At 38.8% G+C, this 23,305-nt stretch overlaps 1 protein-coding gene across 2 annotated transcripts in view; it reads right to left on the reverse strand.

The window, feature by feature from the left end:
* CDK19 (cyclin dependent kinase 19) overlaps positions 1-23,305 on the reverse strand; it is a 129,704-nt gene that overhangs the window by 71,401 nt on the left and 34,998 nt on the right. The window contains exons 1-2 of one of the 2 annotated variants that reach the window (XM_061366833.1): positions 3,453-3,563; positions 1,661-1,673 (exon numbers count right to left, since the gene is read on the reverse strand). In XM_061366833.1, the coding sequence (XP_061222817.1) occupies positions 1,661-1,673; positions 3,453-3,472 (33 nt within the window). In that variant the 5' untranslated portion in view covers positions 3,473-3,563. Of the gene's footprint in view, positions 1-1,660; positions 1,674-3,452; positions 3,564-23,305 lie in introns of those variants that run through there. The other variant, XM_061366832.1, reaches the window with a different exon arrangement.

Below are 23,305 nucleotides of genomic sequence, written 5' to 3' on the forward strand. Positions count from 1 at the left end.
GTTGAAGAAATTACACTTTTTCTTGGAAAGATTTAATCCATGCATAGTTTTGTAAGACTTTAAAGTCCTAACTGTGTATTGAAAAACGTAACTTTAAAAACGGTATCAGTTTGATCTGTTGACTTAAGATGAATTCAGCTATGTGTTAACTGAATTACTTTTTTTTTTTTGTAATTCTGTATCTTTCAATATAAATTAATCAAGGCAGAAAACCTGGATACAATTTGAATTAGAAGCATCCAAGACCTTACAAGTAGCTACTAAAAAAGGCATCCCTCAGAAGGGAAGGAACAGGAGGTGGTTCTGTGGCTACAAACATCTGAAACTCGAAGTTTCAGACAATTGGAATATAAAGGTATGAGACTGAAGCAAGTTACCAAGAATTAAGAAAGGATGTGGCCTATCATGTATGAGATGTACTGTGACATCTGTGGACATACACATTTTTAACCTTCCATCAGATGCTCTTTTTGCATTGAAGTATAAGCTAAGAAATCTTGCATTCATTTTGTAGCAGGAGCATATATAAGCAGCGATGACAGTGCAGACAATACAATATAAGTGAACATATGTGGTACATCCAACAGCCTAAGAACTTTATCAGCTGACAGAGACTAATAGCCAAGAAAAATCATAAGGAAATCATTTGTGGATTACAGTAAGAATGTTGGTAATTAAAGCAAACAAGAGTTATAAATCGACTGGTCAAAAGTATTTGTCTATTCCTTATTGTAATCTCATGAATGGCTTTGTATTGTTTTGCGTAATGTAACTTGAGAATTGATGAAGGAAAAGTCTTTCATGGTCTTAGCTGAATATCTTTAAGGGAAGGACAACATAATACATCTTCATCAGTACCTATCACTTAGTTCAAATTAGCATAGCTTTCTTCATCCCTTGGTAATGTTATTAAACAGAAGTTACACCAAATTATAAAGTATGCAGCTAAGTCTAATCTTTGAGAATTAAATACAAAGTAAAAAAAAAAAAAAAGTTCTTGCTCACCATAAAAGAACTTTTTAATAAGCTTAACTGGCACCATCACATTTCCTCATTAGAATGGGACTTTTTTTTTTAGTATTACAACATGAACAGAATAAGATAGCATCTAATATAGTTTATTCATCTCTTGCCAAATGTTTCCAGTACAGAAGCTGAAAAATGTAATGATTTTAATTAATCTCATGTTTGCAAGTGATTAGCATTTACACTTCTCATTGAAGCCAATAGGAGTCACTAAAGCCGGGCAGCTTTGAAGAGAAGGATGATTCCCATACTTACAGACAGGTTTTGCTAAGTAACTCTAAGCTACCTACATTTGAAACTGTTGGTCTCTGGAAATCTACATCTCTCCAGTGACAGCACATCCAACATTCCAAAACTTAAACCCTTCTAAACTGATACGCACAATGAACAGACTTACTGCGTTTATGTAGTGCTGGGGGAGCACATGGTACTAAGCAATAACAAAATGTGCCAATCCCCTACTACAATTTCTACCCCAAAGAGCTGAAAGGGTGCAAGCTGTAAAGCACAGGAAATGCAAAACACAATACAACACAGACAGAATGAAAAGTGGTTGTTATTACTGAAATGCGTTACAAAATTAAGTGGATTTTGAGGAGTTTTTGAAGGAGGATAGTGAAGGATCTTTACGTACGTTAATTGGGAGGCTGTTCCATGTGTAGGAGGCAGCGTGGAAAAAGACACAAAGTTGGGAGTGAGCAAAAGAGACAAAAGGGGAATCAAGAGCGATGCTTGGGAAGTGCTGACAGTAAAGGAAATGAAGACCAAGTTTAAGCCAGAACCAAGAATGCCTTGAACATGGCTAACTTTATGCAAAGGAGGAAAAAGAATTCCTGGCAAGGGCTTAAGAAGCAAGGAAACATGGGCAATTATACAGGAAAGGAGAAATGATTTGTGTAGCATGTACGAAAGAAAAAAAATAAAAGAGTGTTAAGAAGTGGGAGACCAGTTCACATCAAATAACTAGTGTAACAAACATTTCAGTCTCAATCAATAGAAAATAATTAACATCTCCGTGATTATGACTAAAACCCAGCCAGATGTGAGGACGGGTAAGAACATTAGACTGCAGTCAGCCTTTATCTAAAGCTGTTAATCATGTGAAAAATCACCACACACTGTAAAAAACACACACCCAAAATAAATTCAAATGGAAAAGGTTAGAAAAAAAGGTGTTTTAAACATGCTATTCAATGTAGCAGTTCAATGCATTTGTTGTGATTGTTCTATAAAATGTGTAAACTCATTTGATGCAGAAATAAATTCTGTCCACATGGGGTTTTAGCTGCTGCATTCCTATTTATCATCACTGTCACCAGTTATGAGAAATACACAAACTCTCAGCATACACTAAACTCTGATGAAGAAAACTTCTAAAATGCAAAGCTACTACATTTGAAAAATCAAATGATATTTTCAAAACATAGGAAAAGGAATGAAATACCATGATTTTACTTGTTCTGAGCCAAAAGTAACTTTTAACATGGTCTAAATTTATTTTCCTTCCAGATTACAAATTTGTGTCATTTACAGGCACACATTAATCAGGTCTTGAGAGCTAAGTACAAAAAAAAACTGACCGATTTGTTACTAACATTAGTGAAACCAACTTCTATATTACTGAAGCTGTAAAAAAAATGATATTGGAATTAATATTGCCACTTCCTCTCCTTGCCAGTATTTTCAAAGGAATTACAAGCATATTGATTGTTCTTAGTAAGTGTTTCATTTCTTTTGGGTTTAAGCACAAATCCACGTCCAAGCAACTCATACCTTATCAATAAGTGTGAAGCTTAAATATTTGTACCTCAGTTCAACTCATGATGTCATTGATGTCCACCTCTACAACAAATTATATCAAACCATATTTTGCTGGAAACGTAAACATGGACATCTAAGTCTCTACTCTTGTTCCACATAGTGATACTTCATTAGCAGGTCAAATTAGCAGGGCTTACTTATTTCCCTTCCACTCATACTGTCGCAAATTCACTGTTTAGAATTAGATGACTGAATGTTGGTCATTTCCACTGTACCTCAGTGAGAGGACTCAGTAAAGCAGTCTCTCCTCGTTTTCTTTGTGTGTGTGCGTGCAAGTATGTGCGAAACTGCAGAAAACCAGAAAATATTAAATACATTTCCAAACTCTAGTTTAGAAGGTTTCAATTTAGGAATGCTTTCCTTACGTCTAATTAGAGCTTGTATAAAAATTCCTTTAGCTTCAAAATACAACTTGACTGTAAAAAAATTTACATAGCCTTTTGCAGGTTTTTAAAACATACAAACAACAGGATGTCAGTTAGACCTTTAATTACAGAGAAAGAAATTCCTGTATCTCTGCACTATACAAACGTACGCCATATACGTGTCACTTTGAAACAGATTATATTACACTATCTCAAACACTCAGGTAAATCTCTACTTACCCACAGATCATGTTCAGCATAATCAAACAGCAGCCAAACCTTTCTGTCACTATGAGAAAGGAAAACCTTCTGCAATGCAATCACATTAGGGTGCTTCAACTCTCGTAAAAGCTGCAGAAAAATAGAGAAGCTCTTGTTACTTCTATGCTTGTGAAGAAAACACAACAGATCTTAGCACAAACAGCAAATGAGTAATGCTAAAACAGGCCCTAGAGGAGACATCACTGATTGAGTACCTTACCTTCAGAAAGGCCAAAATCAGGATATACACAGCCTCTGTGGCATGGGTTGCTGTTCTGCCAGCATAGCTGACCCTGAACCAGCTACCTTTGTCCCATACTCAGCATACAGCTGTCCATCCCACATGCCCTCAGCTTCTACTTTTTATTTCAAGACACTATTACACACAAACATAACCACTACCAAAGGTGAACATCACGATCTGAGTATGCCAGAATGAAGCTTATGCAGCTCGTCCAGTTCTTTGTGTGGGTAACACAATTCTTGATCACCACTTAATTACTGTATTACTGACAATTTTTTGTGCATTGGATCCCTGTCTGACTTGCCTTGAAGTCCCTTGGGTTGTTGCCCTCAGAACGTAAGGGCGTTTTCAAAGGAAGGTTTACCAAAACCATTTTCCTAATGGTTGTTGCAGCTACTATCCTGTAATCCAGAAATAAACCCAAGCTTATTTACTGGTTGCAAGAATGAAAACTAGGTCTCATGACTAATTAGACAGCACATTAAAGGAGGCACCACTGTTGAAGTCATCCTTCTGCCAGATTAAATCAGTCTCAGGAGGAGTTGGGAAGCAGTAGCCCCAAAAATATAATTTCCATGAAATCGCCTTTTTTTTCCCCTCCATACTGCCATCTCTAGAATGATTGATCACTTCTGTTTTATCTGTAAATTGCTTGCATCTGCAGCACTAGTATATAAATTGCCAAGAATCAATTTATAATGGCAAAACAGTAAATGGAGTAGGTTCCAAGGCACATTTGAGAGAAATTAATCTTCCCCTTTCTCACCTGACAGAAAAAGACTCAATACATTTATTTGGGGCGAAAAATAAGGAAAAGGATTAATTTGAAATTATATTATCCTTTTTCTATATAGATATCTGTCAACACAAGAAATCTTCTAAAGAATATTACAACTGCTTAAATCTATTCCACTTTTCAGAATATTAAATCAATTAAATAATTTTTCTCCCATGTAGGAAATGTTTTCTTCTTTTTATTTCTTCCTCTCCCTAACACTAAGCATTTCTAGCTGTAAAAGAAAAACAGTTTCTCCCTAATGAACTGGTCAACAGTCATGTCCAGGTAACACTTATGAGACAGAGTTATAATAATTTTGCCACTTAACAAATCATAGCAACTTGTGGAATTATAAACTAACAGAACGCTGTAGATTGAAACCGTTTCTTTGACATGCATCAAGAGATGCTGCTTTTCTTTAGTAATATTAAAAAACTTTTTCAGTAGAGAATGTGATGCTGATGCCTTTTTTCTTGGCTTTTTTTAATAAATAGTATCTCTCATTTTAGGATAATTATTAACTAAAAAACGTTATAGTAGGCATATTATTTTTTTTAATTCCAAATTGTTGCTAGTTTTGGGGGAGGGCGGGGGGGGGAGAAGCATTCTCCCAAGATAAATAAGTAAAACTTTGCAGTTTTGCCAGAGAGTATATAGTTCCATAACAAATGCTAGCATACAGTAAACAAGTTAAAAGAAATATTATATTGAGCATAACGTTAAAAAGAATGCCTGAAGTGTTGTGCATTTTGAGAAAGGTGGTCTATGAAAACAAGACAGGAATATGTATACTCTGCAGCTGTCAAACATCTCTGCTCACACCATGATACACAGAGAAAGCTGCTGTGTGCACACTGTAGTTACCATTTATCAGAACAGCCTGATTAATAAATGAAACCCAAAATCTCTCCTTTCATGCAAACCAGTGAAAAAGGATACTTTCTTATTAAAACAGTACATTTCTTATCCAAAACAATGACATACACTCATTTTCAATGAGTAAGTTATTTCTAATGAATTATTCTCCTTTCTGATTCAACACAGATGACACAACAAGCACCCTTATTCAAACACAGCATTTTTCACACAACAGAACCAAATTATTAGTGGTATGATCTTAAATGGCAATTTTGTAAAAAACGTGAGAACCTGAGCAAGAGATCATGTCACTTTTATACTACATGCGCTGAATTTCTAACAGTGAACATCTGTATCTGAACTGAAGCTGAAGAATAGAGCACTCTAAGGCCAACAAACAGGTGCTGCAAAGAAGTTCAGAGGCTCTATTTTTCAGCTACTGGAGCACTGGTTACAGTTGCAGCCACAAATGGCAAGAACCCCACCAGATGAACAAAGTCTGATTCCGCAGGTTACAGGCACACTCTCCACTCGCCTGCTTCTCAAGTCTTCTCTGCTCAGAAAAGCTAGCAATAATTCATGTTCAATAAGCCATGTTGTAAATGAACATGTTAAAAGCAATATGGTTATTTTTACAGCTGCAATCTAGAAGATGCCAAGATGTTCCCAACATATTAATCACGGCAGCTACATTAGCCTTATAAAATAATAATAATTTTTTCTCTCAAAAAGAGCACTTACAAAGCAAAACATTTCAGAGGCATGAATGCTCACCAAAACACAGCTTCTCTAACAGTTATATTTAAGATATTCATAATTTATTCAGAACATTTCTGGACTTGATTCCCCAACTTAAACTCATTCTGTAATTACTTATACACCAACCAATTTTAAACACTAGACTGAAAGTTGTCAAATCACCTTCCTCCATCTAACAGCACGTAATAGAAAATACTGATTAAGTTACTAAGAATATTTAAAAGTTTTTGTGTTATCACTTTTGTGTCCATCAGATGAACACACTTGTAATCAAGGAAGAAGGCAACTAACTTTTATGTTTTTCTCATATGTCTAGCTTAAGTGAATGCTTTAGCACTTATGTACAGTGATTTTGGAAGTGCTTTTGTAGTTTCAGCAGACAACAGACCTTTATCCTTCTTCTACTGCTGAGCCACAACCCTAATGTAACAGGATGACATAAGAAATTTCATGTAAAGTAGAAAGCTGCAAGTGGAAAGAAGTGGTGCAGATGCAAACCAGAACGGCTTTGTTACATTCTGGCCATCATGACTGGGATTACTGCAGCAGCAAGTGCTCCAGCAGCAGGAGTCAGACCAAGGAAATATCAGATCCAGGGTCCAATGCACTGGGTCAAGAATGGGAGCTCTGATCTAGCTACGCTATGCTTGCAACGCTGCTAGACGCCAACTAGATGAGGTCAGAAACTAAAGCTTAGGGTACAAGTAACTAGCACAAGTCACAAACAGAAATGTTGGTCAGATTTATGTCTAAAATTAAGCTCGTCTAGAGACACAACTACAGCAGAAGAGAGGGTGACCACAGGGACTGAACTGATGTTATCCACCAGTACATGAAGAGTAGAGATCAGCAGAGTATTCAAAAAGCACCAGAAAGATGCTATCAGAAAGGAATATAGGGTAGAACCAAACACACAGCTATGGAAATCAAGAGACAGCAAACCTGAGACAAGTGTTTTGACAACAAGTATTGATCTAAGGTTTAGCTAAAAGAAGTCAGAGATTTCGGAAACAGTATTTTCATTAAAGCAGACAGGCGGAAGCCAACTGTGTGAAAACATGAGGATGTATTTAAAGCTACTTGCATCATGGTTGTATCAACTACCTACTCTCATGACTTTCACATTTGACTAGAATTTTGCCAATATTTAACTTCTACACCAATCACCTAATGGTACTGTCATTAATTTTTGTCTAAATGGCTTAAAAATCACATATTGCTTTAAAGGATGTCAGAGCAGCACTTACTTCTTCAGCTAACCTTAATCTTGAAAACAAAACAAAAACAACTCATCTCATGCTAGATTTGCCACTTGTGCTTTTCCACCAGCTTCTGCTGTGAAGGCCTGGGGGTTCCTATAGCTTTTGTGCAGGCTGAGAACAAACCTGACTTCAAATTCTTTGAATAAGGGAGCAAAAGAGCTAACTTTTAAATATATTGTCCAAATAGGAGATATCAGGCAGAAGTGGGGGAAGGGGTGGTGTCATAAGACTAGTTAGGTAAGACTTTAGCTTGATCTAATGGCTCACCTTCCAGTTTCACCCTTCCACTACTCCCTTTATTAGCTATCACATGCCACATGCATTTAATAGTTGTCATGCACCTTTTCCTGAAACCTTTGAACTTCTGTTGAACACCATAAATGTGCATTTTAGTACTACCTAGAAGCCCAAGGACCACGGCAGAGACATGGAAAATCACTGTCTACAGCTTTTCTGCACTACAGATTGCCATATAAATGGTAAACATACAAAACAGAAAAATGAAAGCTAATACCAATTCTTCTTAGGTCTTGTGCAGAAGCAAATCAGTTTGGAGATTTGGTTAATTCAAGTCTAAAAATAACAAGAAGAAATTAATATACTGTCCTACTATCTGAATGATTCACAGCTCTTCACTGATGCCACAGTCTCAAATTTTAAAATGCTGCATTTGGATAGCTTAAGTAGTATGAAACAACTTGTAGGATTCCAGGCAGCTACACACTATAAACAAAATTGATTGCAATTTCTTCTGCTGTCTGATGAGGAAGTTCTCACAAGGGACACCAACCATCTCCCTCACAAGCGAATGCCTCTTACAGCAGTGGAGGGGTTGGAGGCACGATGGGGAAGTATCTGATGCCTGAGAAAGTTACGTTTGCAACAGAACTGATACAGAAGCTTGAAACATTGGAAACATAGTGTCAGCAGCCCAGCTAAATCAGACTTTGCATGGAAAGTCAAAATAAAACAGTAAAGATTGTCTAGCCAAAGAAGGAACACAGGAGTGCACAAGTGGTGTATCGTATAGTTTTAATAGAAAAATAAAAAACTAAAAATATTTTGCTCCATGTTTTAATGACAGCTATGATACTGATCATGGAGTGAACACACACATAATGGAAATGCCTCATATTTAAGAAAGTGAAAATGAGCACAAGTCAGATACAAGCAGAACTCAGAGGCAGTATCATATGATTAAGAGAGCACATAGATTTATAGAGGGGACGGGGAAGGGAGACGAGCCATTTGCAGACCTGCTAATCCAAAGCATGCAAAAAAAATTCTGAAACAATGAATATAGAGAAAAATGTACTAGAAACAAACTACACCGATTTTCTTCTCTGATAACTGATTTTCTATACAAGCAGAAGATCTGTGTTCAGATTTCAACTTTATAATAGTAGACTTTATCTGATGGGAAAGATGACAAAGGGAAGAATTTTGAGGTGAGCGAGAACTTACCTAAAAAGGCAGCTGATGATGGAAAAAAAAAAAAATCGAAGTATAGGAGTTCTATATATTAACTGTTTGCAGAGTTACAAAAGAGTAGGTATTATGACTGTTAATAAAATCCATCTTAGCATCCAAACCATGAGCATGAGTTAAATTATCTGATTAAATAAAGGCAGCATTCCCAAAGGAGTGTGATAATACATTATCTTTTACTATACTTTATGCTATGACTGAATAAACAAAAGGTAACAGAAATGAGATAAAGCACAAAATCTGAATTCATGCACTTAACAACTAACCAAGAGTTTCTACTATAAACTGAGAAGTCATCAGAAAAAAGTGACAAAATGGTAGAGCTGGATTTCTATAAAATAAAGAAAATGAAGATGGTAAATCTAGTATTACATATACTAGTTGAGGTATTTAGAGAAAGGGATGTATTGGTATCAACACACAAAAGGTTTCTGTGATATATTTTTATAATAATGAATGCAGTTTTCTCTTCCTGTGCTCAAACACCTTCTGTTCTACATGCACAGCGAAAGATTAATTCACCCTGAAAGAGGAAAAGCGTGACCAAAAGAGCAAACAATCTATCAACAGGGAAGAAAGCTTGCTCAATTACTGTAACTGATCAAATATTGAAAGAAGATTGGCATCCACTAATATACAAAGGTGTTAGCATCAAAGATGAAAGACATAATTACACTAAATGACAATCATGGTTCAAGAACAAACTGATAGAACTGGTAAGAGACAAATTTACCCTGCAAGATGGCATCTCATGAACAGGAAGGTCCAGGAATAGTAGCAATAGCAGGGAAAACAGCATATCTCGTTTGCAGTTTGATCACCATTGGAAAAAAGTTACTTGATGAATTTGATATAACAGTAAGCCAGTAGATTCAGTAATGCAATGTTTATGCAATTCTCAGAAGCCTTCATGAAAGGTGGATTTGGTGAGCTTGTACTGATCATCTCCAGCAGATGAAACAAGTCATGCACTGATCGACAGTCAGCTTCCACAGTAATTTGGTTTAAACTCTTTCAACTTCACCTACAAACTTCCTATCGCCATACAAAGCAAGTAACTTTTACATGAAGCAGCAAAAACAACTAGAAAGCTTCTTGCTCTTCTAAGGTATAGAAAGTTCTGCTGTTTTCCCCCCAAACAAAAAGACTTCTGTGAGACAGAAGGAAGAGAGTTACGCTGTTACTAATATAAACAATATGGTGAATTATGAAGGTGTTTAGCACATGTAAAAATAGCACATTTCTCAAAGAAATACCTCTCACACAGAAATAATGTTACAACATAGGATGAATAATGCTTTCTAGCTACCACCTACAAAAGCAGGGTGAGGACAGACACTTTCATCTTGCTGTGAAGGAAACCTAAGAAAAATTTGAGAAAACTGGGAGATAAGCACTGCTCTCACTATGGCACTAGTAAAACTTGCGGGAAACACGTATTTCTGTGTCAGTGATGACAAAACCTATAATCATCTTCAAAAATTTATTCTGAGGTCAATCTCTTCTAAGAGGTGTCCCTATCTTTAATGTAGTTTACTCCAGTCTTTTCATCTATGTGCTTAAACTGATCTGGAACAACCTTGGTAGTTTCTTTGATGGAAATGCACTCTGTAATGCATTTAACCACTTTTAGGGCTGGAGCCAAAACCTTTAACAGGCAGAGATGCAGATCATAAGAAGTCAAAGGAAAGACCAAAGCATGAGCCTGATTGTTCAGAAAAGCAATTGTACGGTGTAGAATTTTAAAGTTGCCTTTGGTGTGATAAATATATTCAAAGCCTCTAGGGTCACTGAAGTTAATTTTAAATTGAAGCTGAGGTTTTCAAAGGAACCTAAACATCATCATTTTACTTCTTCAGAAGCTCTTTAAAAATTCCCATTTACTTAGATGTTATTAATCAAGACTAGATCCTCTCCTCCATGTTATTAATATTATCCTTTCCACAAAGCCTCTCTGATGTCTACTGAGCATCAGATCATACTGAGCTCATGCTGCAGCTGCTCCTTCAGGGAGGTATGTATATATAGGACTCTTAAATTAAAAAATCAGAGCAGGCAGCTATTAGTTTTCTTAAACTTGTATGAATTCTTTACTAACTGTAATACAGGTCTCAAAGTTATGAGGAAGAAGAAAAGAAATGAACTAAAACAGCATACCGCATTTAAAAAATACTCAAAATTAAGCTTTGTTTAGTGATTGTCAAGTTTGGCATTTTCCAGTTTGGATTCCCTTTTGTAGTTGGAGAAAAGTCCACTTACAGTGGTACTGCATAACTGAAGCAAAATAAATAAATAAATAGATAAATTAATCTTTACCTAGTACTAGCTTCAGACTAAGCAGGTTTAGGGAGTTTATCAGTCCTTCAAGGTACAAGCTGTCTGTGCCTGGCATACTGTTGAAGAGGCCTCAAAAAGATGTAGACAACATAAAAATGGGCATGGATACACATACACACATTAAAAGAAAAAAAAAAAAAGGAAGAAAACAAACATTAAAATGTCCAAAGAACCTAAGAAGAAAGGTAAAAGTTTAAAGTTGCAACTTAGGCTCTGCTTCAGAGAGGACACATTCTTTGTACACCAGCCTGGTCAAGCTCTGTTTTGGCAGCATCTGGCACATGAAATCAAGTAGGGGATGCAGACTGAAATGCTATTCTTACATGAACTGCTAGGAGTGCTGCCCCAGTTTACAAGGCACATTCCAAATTAAAATTAACAAACTATTTAAGAGCATGAGTCCAACCAGACTCTCTTCTTCTCCCTAATTCTCCTACACAAGCACCCAATTTTCATCAGTTTTATCCCAAGCAGTCCTCCACATTGAAGCATCCCTCTAACTCATCCTACAACCCTCTCCTTTCTTCATGCTTTCATCTCTCTAAAGTACACAGCCCCCAAACTGAGGGTTCCAAACTTCCACAGAAAACCGCAGTTTTAAAAAATAAGTAAGTAAAAATACAGTGAACAGAATTTAGCCCGTAAATTGCCAAATGTCAGGACAGGAAAGAGGACAAAAACCTGCCCCACCCTCCTCTTATGACAACGATTAAGAAAGTATTTATTCTATAAATATTTTCATTTCAGGAGCTGAAAATGGTCTGGCATTGCTAAATAACATTATTATTCTCAAACAAAAGCTTGGCAAAAGACTTTTCATAAATATTACTTTTTAACTAAAATAAAGGGATAGAAACCAGGGTAACTGCATTTTTAATTCTTGAGGTTCCCAGCAAAAGAAAATTAAGTGACTTCAGCACTTTTCTTGAAGAATATAGTCAGAAATACAGTATAATGACTGTTTCCACTTCTTAGTTACCAATATGGTATACCATGGCATAGACTTCTAAATAGAAAGAAAGAGCTGTTGTAAAATGACTTTCAAAAGAAAACTGTTATGTTTTAATAAAAAATATGTAAGGAATTCCAACATTAAGATCATACAATATCAATTTAAATCCACTGCACAGATTAAATATATAATTTATTTTCATCTCTCCCATAAAATACATCTTAATTATTATTGAATTTTTGCATCTTCCTAAAGGAAACCTTGTTTCCTTTAAGATGATCACAGTCTGTGCTTTCTTCTGTTAAAGGCAGCCTTGTAGTCAAATTTGGTCAGGCTGAGAGACTTAACAGTAACCATTTTCCTCACAGCTGAAAAGTATAGAGAAGTTTAAGGTCTGTCTCTCTCAACTGAGATTTTTCTCCTTATTTGGCCTACAATAAAAGAATTCATCCACTCAGCTAATACCAATAACTAAACTGAAAACATCTATAGAAAGTAACCTGCTAAAGTAAATATGGAATATTTGTCACGTCTTAAGATTTTGAGATACCCTGAATTCACATTTAGGTTGACTAGAAGTTTATTGTGCTACTGAGGAGATGAAGAAATTTCCCATCAAACTAACAAAGTCTCTCAAACCTGAAGTTGTATTAAAGCAGCTTTTAGCATCCGGGGGGAGGGGGTTACTATTGGGGTTGTTACTATTAGTAACAACCAGACTTCCAACCTGATAAACACATCTATTGGATTCACAGAAATATTCCTCCGCTTTTGATCCTGAAGTTCACCATCATATGATATGAAAATTTCCTGGGTTTGCTTCTATATAAACTCGGAGTGCATCAGTAGTGAGCTACCAACACCCTTCTAACACGTCTACCCAAGATTCAAAATCTGGCAAAACCTGTTAAATCCAATTGGTGAGGGGTGTTCTCAGATGACAGGTAACAGACTGGCTGGGAGACTGCCAGCATCAGCTCTTAATCTGACTGCTTAATAACCAAAGCACCAGGCGGCAAACCTGACTTCAGCCTTTTCCACAGCTCTGACCTACTGAATGGAAGAGGTACAGACCTTAAAGCTCAAGCACATACAGACTTCAGGACCATATCCAAGTAAAGAGAGCTGACTCTCTGTAGACTGAAGAAAGCTATCCCAGGCCTGGAAAGAGCTAAGAAATGTTACATACATCATGTAACTTCAGTCCTACTCAGCTTCTCAACTGTGCATGTGGAATGCTATGAATCCAACTCCAGATTTTGACTCTATTCCTCCTTTGTAAATGACTTGGTGTATTATTCAAGGTCAAAGAATATGCTGCTACACAGTACTGTCACATCCAAGTCCTCAAGTTGTATACAGTTACTTCCCTGATACAAAACCACTCAGGAATACAGAGCAACTGCTATACTTAGGGAACAGTCTAACAATAATTTAGAATTTCCAATGACATATTAAAAAGGCACTCTCCTCATAACGCAAAGTATTAATCCAACACTCTCCTGTGATTAAAAACTGTTTGGGGAGGGGAAAAAACCCAATAAAATCAATGATGTCTTAACTTTGTATCCACTCTTCGTATGTTAGATCAGGTACGAACTATTCTGCAGTCAGCCTACAGTGAGCATGAAGTCCTTACTCGCATAAACTAAAAAGAGATTAACTCAGGTGCCTATGCCCTAATCTGGACCCAGCAACACAATAGCAACCTCCAGCAAGGATACAGTTCTGTCAGGTCCTGTTCCAATAATGCCAAGCTACAGAAATAGTAGATTTTTTTAGGGAGAAATAATACAATCTTGAAGATCAAACTAAGTTTTCAGTGACAGCACTATTGTGACATAAATTGTATGGGTTTTAGCATTTCAGGATTAAAATTTAAAATTACCTTTGTACAGTTAGAGAGAGAAAAAAAGAAAAAAGAAGTAAAAGTAATGATTATTTTTCACATGTACTCATTCTGCTTACTCCAGACTGGGAGGCAGGAGTTTAGATGTATGATTTATAGTTCAGGTCTTCCTTAAATGGAAAATAAAATCAAATCCAAGGTATGAATTCAAAACCTGTTAAGCACATTAAACCTCTGTTCCTTATGGGAATCAAAGCTGCTTTAGTTCTGAATGACAGTATCCATTAAAGTCTGATGTAATTCAACTGACCTGTTTAAATGTCTTACCTCTAGCTAAACAAGCTAATAGACAAGCCTATAGCTGTAAATATAAATTTAGCCTAATGTTACACTCCAAGCGAGAAACAGACGAACAGACTAGAGGAGAGAGTGTGAGCATATTTTTGTTCCTCACTTCCTTTCATTAACTCTGGTCTGTTTAAAATAGCAAGTTTTGCACACAGTTTTACAATCAGGTTTCTTGTATAATGTTTCAGGAAAAGATTCACTTAAGAATATTACTCTTTCAGAGCTTTTATCCAAGAATTACAGGAGTAATTCTGTTGACAGTTATTTACAACAAATTTAACATTTCACTCCAGAAGCACAAGGCTTGGACATTCTTAGTGTTTATTAACACAATTTACCATTAAATTTGTTCTGTCTTTGCTCATAGGTTTTCATTTTTTACCCAAATTTCATGCAATCTTTTTAGCTACATGTTAGATAAATGTAATGTGCGAAGCAAGCTAAAACAAGATGTTCATTGGCGGCCTCCCAAGTCATTAAACGCCTACCACAAGATTCCTCTCATACTCTCAGGATCAGACTGCAACTGGATAAAAAAAGTCAGTTTGCAATCTAAAGCCTGCTATTTCCTCATTCTTCTATTATTTAAGAAAAAAATCTTCAATGAGCAATGAATGCAGCAAAACCAGTATTTTCCCCAATAAGGAACGATACAGTTTGGGAAGGCTCAAAAGGTGGCTTCATGTAATTCACGAAATCTGGTGAGCAGAGATCAAAATATAAACAAGATATGATAAATATGCTCTTATGAGAACCCATAAAGACTTAGAACAACATCGGTTTTGTAAGAGAGGTTTTGAAAAAACAGTAGGTAATAAGATGAAAAAACTAGTAACTTGTAGAAACTAGTAACTGGTAAATATTTACCACCATGACAGGTTGGGCATATGATGCTCTGCATTTAGTCTTACACTGAATATAGCCGTTCTCTAAAGTAACTTCTACTGAAAGTAAGTAGGTACTGCACTGACTTTTTACCCAAGGCAGCAAAAACCATGTGTCTTGGTTTAAACCCAGCCAGACAGCTCGTCCACTCATGCCCAGTGAGTGGTGCTGGGCTGGAAGCAGTCGAGGCCCGTGTCCCCCCCCTGCGGGGGCTCCCCCCCTTCCCTGCTCCCGGAGGGATGGGGAGGAGAATCGAAAGAATGCAACTCCCACAGGTTGAGATAAGAACAGTCCAGCAACCAATGTACAATACAAGTCACCACTGCTACCACCACCAACAACGATGAGAGATAATAACAAGGGAAAAGAGTACAATACCACCCCCCGAACAACGAGTCTGACCCAGAAGACCCCCTGTCCTTCCGGGTAACTCCCAGTTACCTCCTGGGCATGACGTGCTGTGGTACAGCCCGAAAGTCAAAACACAGCACTGCACCAGCTACCAAGAAAGAGAAAAAAAATGACTGCTACTGCTAAACCCAGGACACCATGTGGCCCTGAAAACAACACACCATGAAACCTCACATTAGACTCTTCCCAAGAGCTAAGTGCAGATACTGTCCCAGGTACGCAAAAATGAGTAACAAGAAGTCACTCTCAAGACGTGTAACAGAACTCTTTCAGATCTGGTGCATCTCAGTAAGCATGCAATTAGCACTATCAAATATCATTTTTAAAATCCCAGGCAAAATTACAGTGTTCGTTGATGCACATCTTCTTTAGAATCATAGAATAGTTACGGTTGGAAAGGACCTTAAGATCGTCAAGTTCCAACCCCCCTGCCATGGGCAAGGACACCTTGCACTATACCATGTCACCCAAGGCTCTTGAACACAGCCAGGGATGAAGCACTTACCACTTCCTTGGGCAACCTGTTCCAGTGCCTCACCACCCTGACAGTAAAAAGCGTCTTCTTTGTAATTAACCTGAATTTTGCCTGTTTAAATTTGAACCCATTACCCCTTGTCTTCTCGCTACATGCCTGACAAAGAGCCCCTCACCAACATTCTTATAGGCCCCCTTCAGATACTGGAAGCCTGCTATGAGGTCTCCATGCAGCCTTCTCCAGGCTGAACAGCCTCAGCTTTCTCAGCATGTCCTCATATGGGAAGTGCTGCAACCCCTTACCCTCATGGCCCTCCTCTGGACTTGTTCCAACAGTTCCATATCCTCCTTATGTTGAGGACACCAGAACTGCACACAATACTCCAAGTGAGGTCTCACGAGAGCAGAGTAGAGGGGCAGGATCACCTCCTTCGACCTGCTGGTCACACTCCTTTTGATGCAGCCCAGGACACGGTTGGCTTTCTGGGCTGAGAGCACACACTGAAGCTGGCTTGTGCTCATTCTCTCATCGACCAGCACCCCCAAGTCCTTCTCTGCAGGGCTGCTCTGAATCTCTTCTCTGCCCAATCTGTAGCTGTGCCTGGGATTGCTCCGACCCAGGTGTAGGACCTTGCACTTGGTTTGGCTGAACTTCATGTGGCTGGCACTGGCTCACCTCACAAGCGTGTCAAGGACCCTCTGGATGGCATTCCTTCCCTCCAGCGTATCAACCGGAACACAAAGCTTGGTGTCATCAGCAAACTTGCTGAGGGTGCACTCAATCCCACTGTCCATGTCCATCTGCTCTGTGATCCTGCCAGACACAGAGGTGAGACTGCTCTGTAGTTTCTGGTCTTCCATTTTCCCTTTCTTGAAAATGGGGGTTATATTTCCCTTTTTCCAGTTATTGGGAACTTCACCTGACTGCCATGATTTTTCAAATACGATGGACAGTGGCTTAGCAACTTCATTTGCCAGCTCCTTCAGAACCCACAGATGGATTTCATCAGGGCCTATGGTTCCTAAGATAATCTTGAACCTGATCTTCTCCTACAGTGGGCCTAAGGTCTTCATACCCCACATCTGCCTTCCAAGACTTGAGTGGTGTGGCTGGAGCACTTTCTGGAATAAAAATTCAGACTGCCTAGAGAAAGACAAATACATCTCTCGGAATTTAGGAACATTTCTTACATAATTATGCCATCGCCCGCTGCTAAGAACCCATGAGAATACAAGCCTCCTGCATGTTTGTTGCTCCTAACATTGCCAAGCTAATTGTTTGGGCTGAGATTTTCCAGTCTGGGCACTAGTGAACATCTGATTGTTCCCATAAGCCACTCACCCATTTACAAGAACAACACTGAGGACAAAACATGGAATATATGTATGTTCCTACTCAAAGAAGTAAGAGCTACTGTACTTGATTCAGACTCAAGATTCATTTCAAGCCTGCTTATTTTCCTGCCTCAGTGTAGCTGAGGCAAACAATAAGGAAAAGAACACACTGAACAGCTCACAAACAGTACAAGCTTTTTGCAGTATGAGCAGTCAGCTTCCAGCAAGCCACTAGATAAGAGAACCAATTTAAACCAAGGCCATTTCACTGATTTTGTAATTTGTTCAACTAGCCCCCGGTCACATTCCTCCTCCCAAAGTCCTAACACTCATCTCTACAAGATGGGAAGCTATGTTTCAAAATCAAGTTATACTAGCAGGAGACTGGCTATCTTCCTTTAGTTGCCCTAGTTCTTCGATTCCAATAAACACTGAAAAACATTTCCTTAATTAACTTTTCCATATAAGTCTGTGATTTTAGACCTCCTGCATCTTCCTTCAGCATAATCTCCTTCCAACCCACAGATTCCCAATCTATTTTCTCATTGCTCATATGGAAGTAGCTTAGTATCACCAACTTTCTTGAGTCCCCTTCTCTTTACCTTTTCAAGTGTTACTGTACCCTTTCTGAGGTGGAAAGGGATCAGGGTGGCACACTCAGCATGTGAACAAAGCAGGGACTTATGATGTTGACAGAGTCTGCTCTCAGGTCTTTAGTGATTCACTTTAAAGTCATTCTACTTTGAATCTAACTTTTTAACAGCTCCTAAACTTGTAGCTGCTTCAAGAAGAAAGAATAGTGATGAAGATTCAAATATTCTCCCCGTACCCTCATTCTGCACCACAGTAATGACTGCTCAAGAAGCCATCGCTGTCTGTAAATAGCTAGGGTTGTTTCTCTCCCATTTCCAGTACACTACAATTCAATGCTGATAGACGCAAACACAATTTTACCACACAAGCTGCTCAGCAGTATGAGGTACTTTGCATTTCTGCACAGGTTAGCAATGAAACAAAATAAAGAACAGGCTTCATGGCTGCACACAAAGAGTTGGGTTCCATGGCTCAGTGTCCAGCTGGAGACCAGTAACGAGTGGTGCCCTTCAGGGATTGGTGCTGGGACTGGTCTAGTTCAACAACTTTGTCACTGACATGGACAGTGGGATTGAGTGCGCCCTCAGCAAGTTTGCCAATGACACCAAGCTGTGTGGTTCGGTTGATACGCTGGAGGGAAGGAATGCCATCCAGAGGGACCTTGACACGCTTGTGAGGTGGGCTGATGCCAACCTTATAAAGTTTAACCATGACAAGTGCAAGGTCCTACGCCTGGGTCAGAACAATCCCAGGCACAGCTACAGGTTGGGCAGAGAAGAGATTCAGAGCAGCCCTGCAAAGGACTTGGGGGTGTTGGTCGATGAGAAAATGAAAATGAGCCAGCAGTGTGCACTTGCAGCCCAGAAAGCCAACTGTGTCCTGGGCTGCATCAAGAGGAGCCTGACCAGCAGGCCCAAGGAGGTGATCCTGACCCTCTACTCTGCTCTTGTGAGACCTCACTTGGAGTATTGTGTGCAGTTCTGGTGTCCTCAAAGTAAAAAGGACATGGAACTGTTGGAACAAGTCCAGAGGAGGGCCACAAGAATGATCAGGGGACTGGAGCACCTCCTGTATGAAGATAGGCTGAGAAAGTTGGGGCTGTTCAGCCTGGAGAAGAGAAGGCTGCGTGGAGACCTCATAGCAGCCTTCCAGTATCTGAAGGGGGCATATAGGGATGCTGGGGATGGACTCTTCATTAGGGATTGTAGTGATAGGACAAGGGGTAATGGGTTAAAACTTAAACAGGGGAAGTTTAGATTGGATATAAGGAAGAAATTCTTTCCTGTGAGGGTGGTGAGGCACTGGAATGGGTTGCCCAGGGAGGTTGTGAATGCTCCGTCCCTGGCAGTGTCCAAGGCCAGGTTGGACGAAGCCTTGGGTGGCATGGTTTAGTTTGAGGTGTTGGAATTAGATGATCTTAAGGTCCTTTCCAACCCTAACTATTCTATGATTCTATGATTTTGTACTGTTGAACTGTCATTTGATTTTTCACTTTCCGGGGGGGGAGGGTCGGGGGTAGTTATTTGTGCATACATTGTAGAAATGAACTTACAAGACCTTCAGAACTATTAAACGATGCAGAGAGACAGCTCTGGCACTAAAACAAAGGAGAAAGATTTCCCCATTTTTCTCCTGCTTAGTTTAATCCCTGAGGATAAGGCTGACTTTGTCCAGGCCAAGGGACATGAACCTCACTTCAGAAAGAGAAGAGGTAAAAAGAAGGTGAAGGAAGAGTTGGTCAGAACTACCCCAGGGAGAAGGAAACCAGCAGAAGGAGAGGGACACAGGCTGTAGCTTACTGTCTGTTCTGGCCAGCAACAACAGGACTGGGAGGAACTGCAGAGCTGGAATCAGCAGTGAGGAGACACATGAGACCTTAGAGAAAGACACTAGATCAAGTGAAAAGGATACATGAACTACAATAGTGTATCAGTGGTGAGGAATGCGACTGGCTGTGGAAACAGAAGGGAAAGGGTGGGGGGCAGAGGGCAAGGCACACTATCAAAGCTGAAGAAGGGAATAAAGGTGTTGGTGAGGTAAGGAGTGGGAAATGAGACAAAGAGTACAAAAAGGAATGGACTACATATAAAAAACAAGACTGAGGCAAAAAGCTATTGAAGGGGAAAGCAAAGGGCAAACACTGAAAATGTCAAAGAGGAGAAAAGCCCAGGGAAGTGTCTAACACAGCAAACACCCATCCTAATATTGGCACCAAGTCCAGAACCTGCCAACCCTCTGGCAAAAGTGCCCTCCTCCTTCTCCTTTTTTTAGCATTAGTTCCCATGAAACTGAACTTATTTAGGCTAATGTCTGTGTTGTGAGCAGGCTGAAAAGAAGAAAATGAGGCATAAGGAATGGAACCACTGCAGAGAAAAGAATGGCCATAAGGAAGAAGCTTCTATTTCCAAGGATAGAAAACAGTAAAATATACAGCACCTGTCAAATTCTTTTATCCTTTCAGCATGACCTTCAGGAATAAAATCAGTCAGATTCACATGAAAAGGGAAGGCAGAAAAAGAAGAAAGCTCAAAAAGTACGTCAAGGGTGGTGACAAGAACCTGGGACTAGCAATATGTGATACAACTAAACTGTAAAAATGGAGAAAACTCAGGAAAGCAGGGGAACAATCTGCAGAAGCTGATTGTAAGATTTCATTATAAACATTCTAACATAAAAAAGAAGCTGCAAAAGTAGTAAATATTGCTGCTGACAGACCCTGTGATAAAACAGGAAAACATGAGGCAAATCAAAAAGTGTATCAACAGAAGAAAAGCAAGCAGGAACAAGAGGTTATGAGAAGTCAGAAATACTTACACACCAGATACCATAAGAAAGTCTAAGCAATGGAATATGTAGGATACTACACAAAGAAGAACATATGACAAAGAAAAGGTTTAGAACAGGAATTAGAGACAACAGCATTTGAAAAGGACAACAAAAGAGCAGCGCTGCTAGTGAATATGAACATTTAAGTAGTATTGCCCCTGACTGCAGAGGCAAACACAAGCTCATACATACAGTTAAGCGACCAGATGCATCATCTGCATTAAATTACAGAGAATGAATGCAGCAGAGTCCACAAAAAGACAGCCAGGAGCCAGAGTCAGAGGAAGGATGACAAGCCAAAGATTAGAATTTGCATGCAAGTAGGCTGGTAAAAAGGATTTTAAAAACCCTACAAATAATATTTTTCCCCTACTCAGACAGCAAATGTTTTACAATGGCTATTGAAATAACTGAATGTAATAAAGACATTTTGTCCCAATCAACATGTTGCTACTATACAATAGGATAACTCAGCCAAATAAACTAAGAAGTGTAACATGCACTTTCTTTCCACTCATGACGTTTTCCACAGTTGGATAAAAATCAAAACAGCACGTCCTTTATCAGAGCCGATAAAAACAGAGTAGGTCAAGGATTCTTCCTTTATCCTATTATTGCCAAGAGAGAAAACATGTTTCTGCAATGCTCTACCTAAAAAAAAACATAGACCTTTTATATTTGGCAAGAAGCATGGAAAAGTTCAGGCAAGGGGCCAGATGTTTTGTTAAAATGCATAATGGTATGGCTGAGCTTTGCTGGGGACCCACAAACAGTGCCCCAAGAATCTGGTCCCAGTGCCCTCCTTTCTTATTTAAAACCCAATGTCAGACTTTATCCCAAAGGTATAAAAACATATTTACATACACATCTCCCCCCAGACCTCTTACAAAGGACAACAGCATATACTACTCTGTAAAGACAAAAGTAATCTCCTAGGAAGACAAAGCTATACCCATAAGCAAGATAAATACTTTAATACAGTAAGTTGCTGTAGCGCAGCCTTTCACGAAAAACAAGGCACACTGCTGATGAATGCTTCAGTGAAAGAGTTTGTTTCACAGTCCCCTTCAGCTCTCCTCTCTTTTTTGCCACTGTTACCACCTGCTCATCCTACCACATACACGCTATGTCCCCTCCTAAGCAGCACACAGAAGTTTCATGTATATACATGCTTATATAGCTTCCCTTTTGCCCCAGCTTTTTTATGGCATAGCCCCAATCTGAGCAGATCTGAGCAGTGCCTAGATTTTGCCACCAAAATAATAAAATCAAATCTCAACATGACTTAGATCTTTACATGACTTAGAAAAACCCTTCAGTCTCTTATTCCACTGTATCATTTTACCTCATTACCTTCAGAATTTTAAGCATTTTAACCAAACACAATAATTTAATGTGATATGACACGGATTTGACGGAGCAATGGGACTCAGTGATCATGACTGAGATGTTACAAATACCAAACAAAAAGACTGAATAATATTGAAGAAAATACAATGATAAATGGAAGTGTGAAAAGACACACTGATGAGTGCTATTTCATAACTGCATATAAATTTTAGAAACCTCATTCAAGAAAAGCCATGCAAGGAAGATTCCTTCCTTTAAATTTTCTTTACTATTCATAGCATATGAATTGGACTTTATGCAACAACAGAGCAATTAGTTTAAATACTGCCAATATTCTCAGTGGTGATAATTGGTTGCTTCTTGCAAGAACATCTGTTCCATCTTTCTTAAGAAATGAAGTACAGACCCTGTTACCTAGACAACAGAACCCTTCTGAGCATCATACACTATAAAAGGGAAATACCAACCTAAGTCACACTTCATATTCGTTCTCCCCATCGCTCCCTTATCACCATTAATGCAACCAAATGCTGTGACTTTTTAACATTAAACCCACATTTATCAGATCACATAAATTCAGGTCCACTTTCACATGCATTAAACATATCAGCTGCGTTATTGTCCCTTGGCAAAGCAACAATCACTCTGAGGCTTTGTATCCAGACAGTTTCTACCACCATGACTGTCAAGTTGTCAAGCTGAAAATGCTGCATCTTATGATTACTCTGAGAGCAAGCCTTACAAAATTTAGAAATATCAGCTCAGTCCCCTTGAATGTGGTATAGAAACAGCCACCTCCAGTGCCATGCTGCTGGATTATTGTAGATATTTAAGTGCTACTGGGACTTATCCCATACTGGCACTCACTAGTGTCCTCCAGCCAAATTAAGGACAGCAGCAGCTAATTAACCTTCAGAAGATGCGTTTCGTTGCCTCAGGAAACTCACCACAAATTTATGAATATTGATGAAATATGAACAACAATGAAGTGCACCAGCTGACAAATTCCTCTGCATTCTTTAGTTAAAGGGATAGATTTTTTTTTCCCATGTGCATGCGATGGAGGACCAATGAACATGGAA

The sequence above is a fragment of the Neopsephotus bourkii genome, unplaced genomic scaffold (assembly GCF_033783945.1).
Source record: "Neopsephotus bourkii isolate Nb327-2 ecotype Australia unplaced genomic scaffold, CSIRO-AGI_Nbou_v1 NB_1358, whole genome shotgun sequence".
Classification (NCBI taxonomy): Eukaryota; Metazoa; Chordata; class Aves; order Psittaciformes; family Psittacidae; genus Neopsephotus; species Neopsephotus bourkii.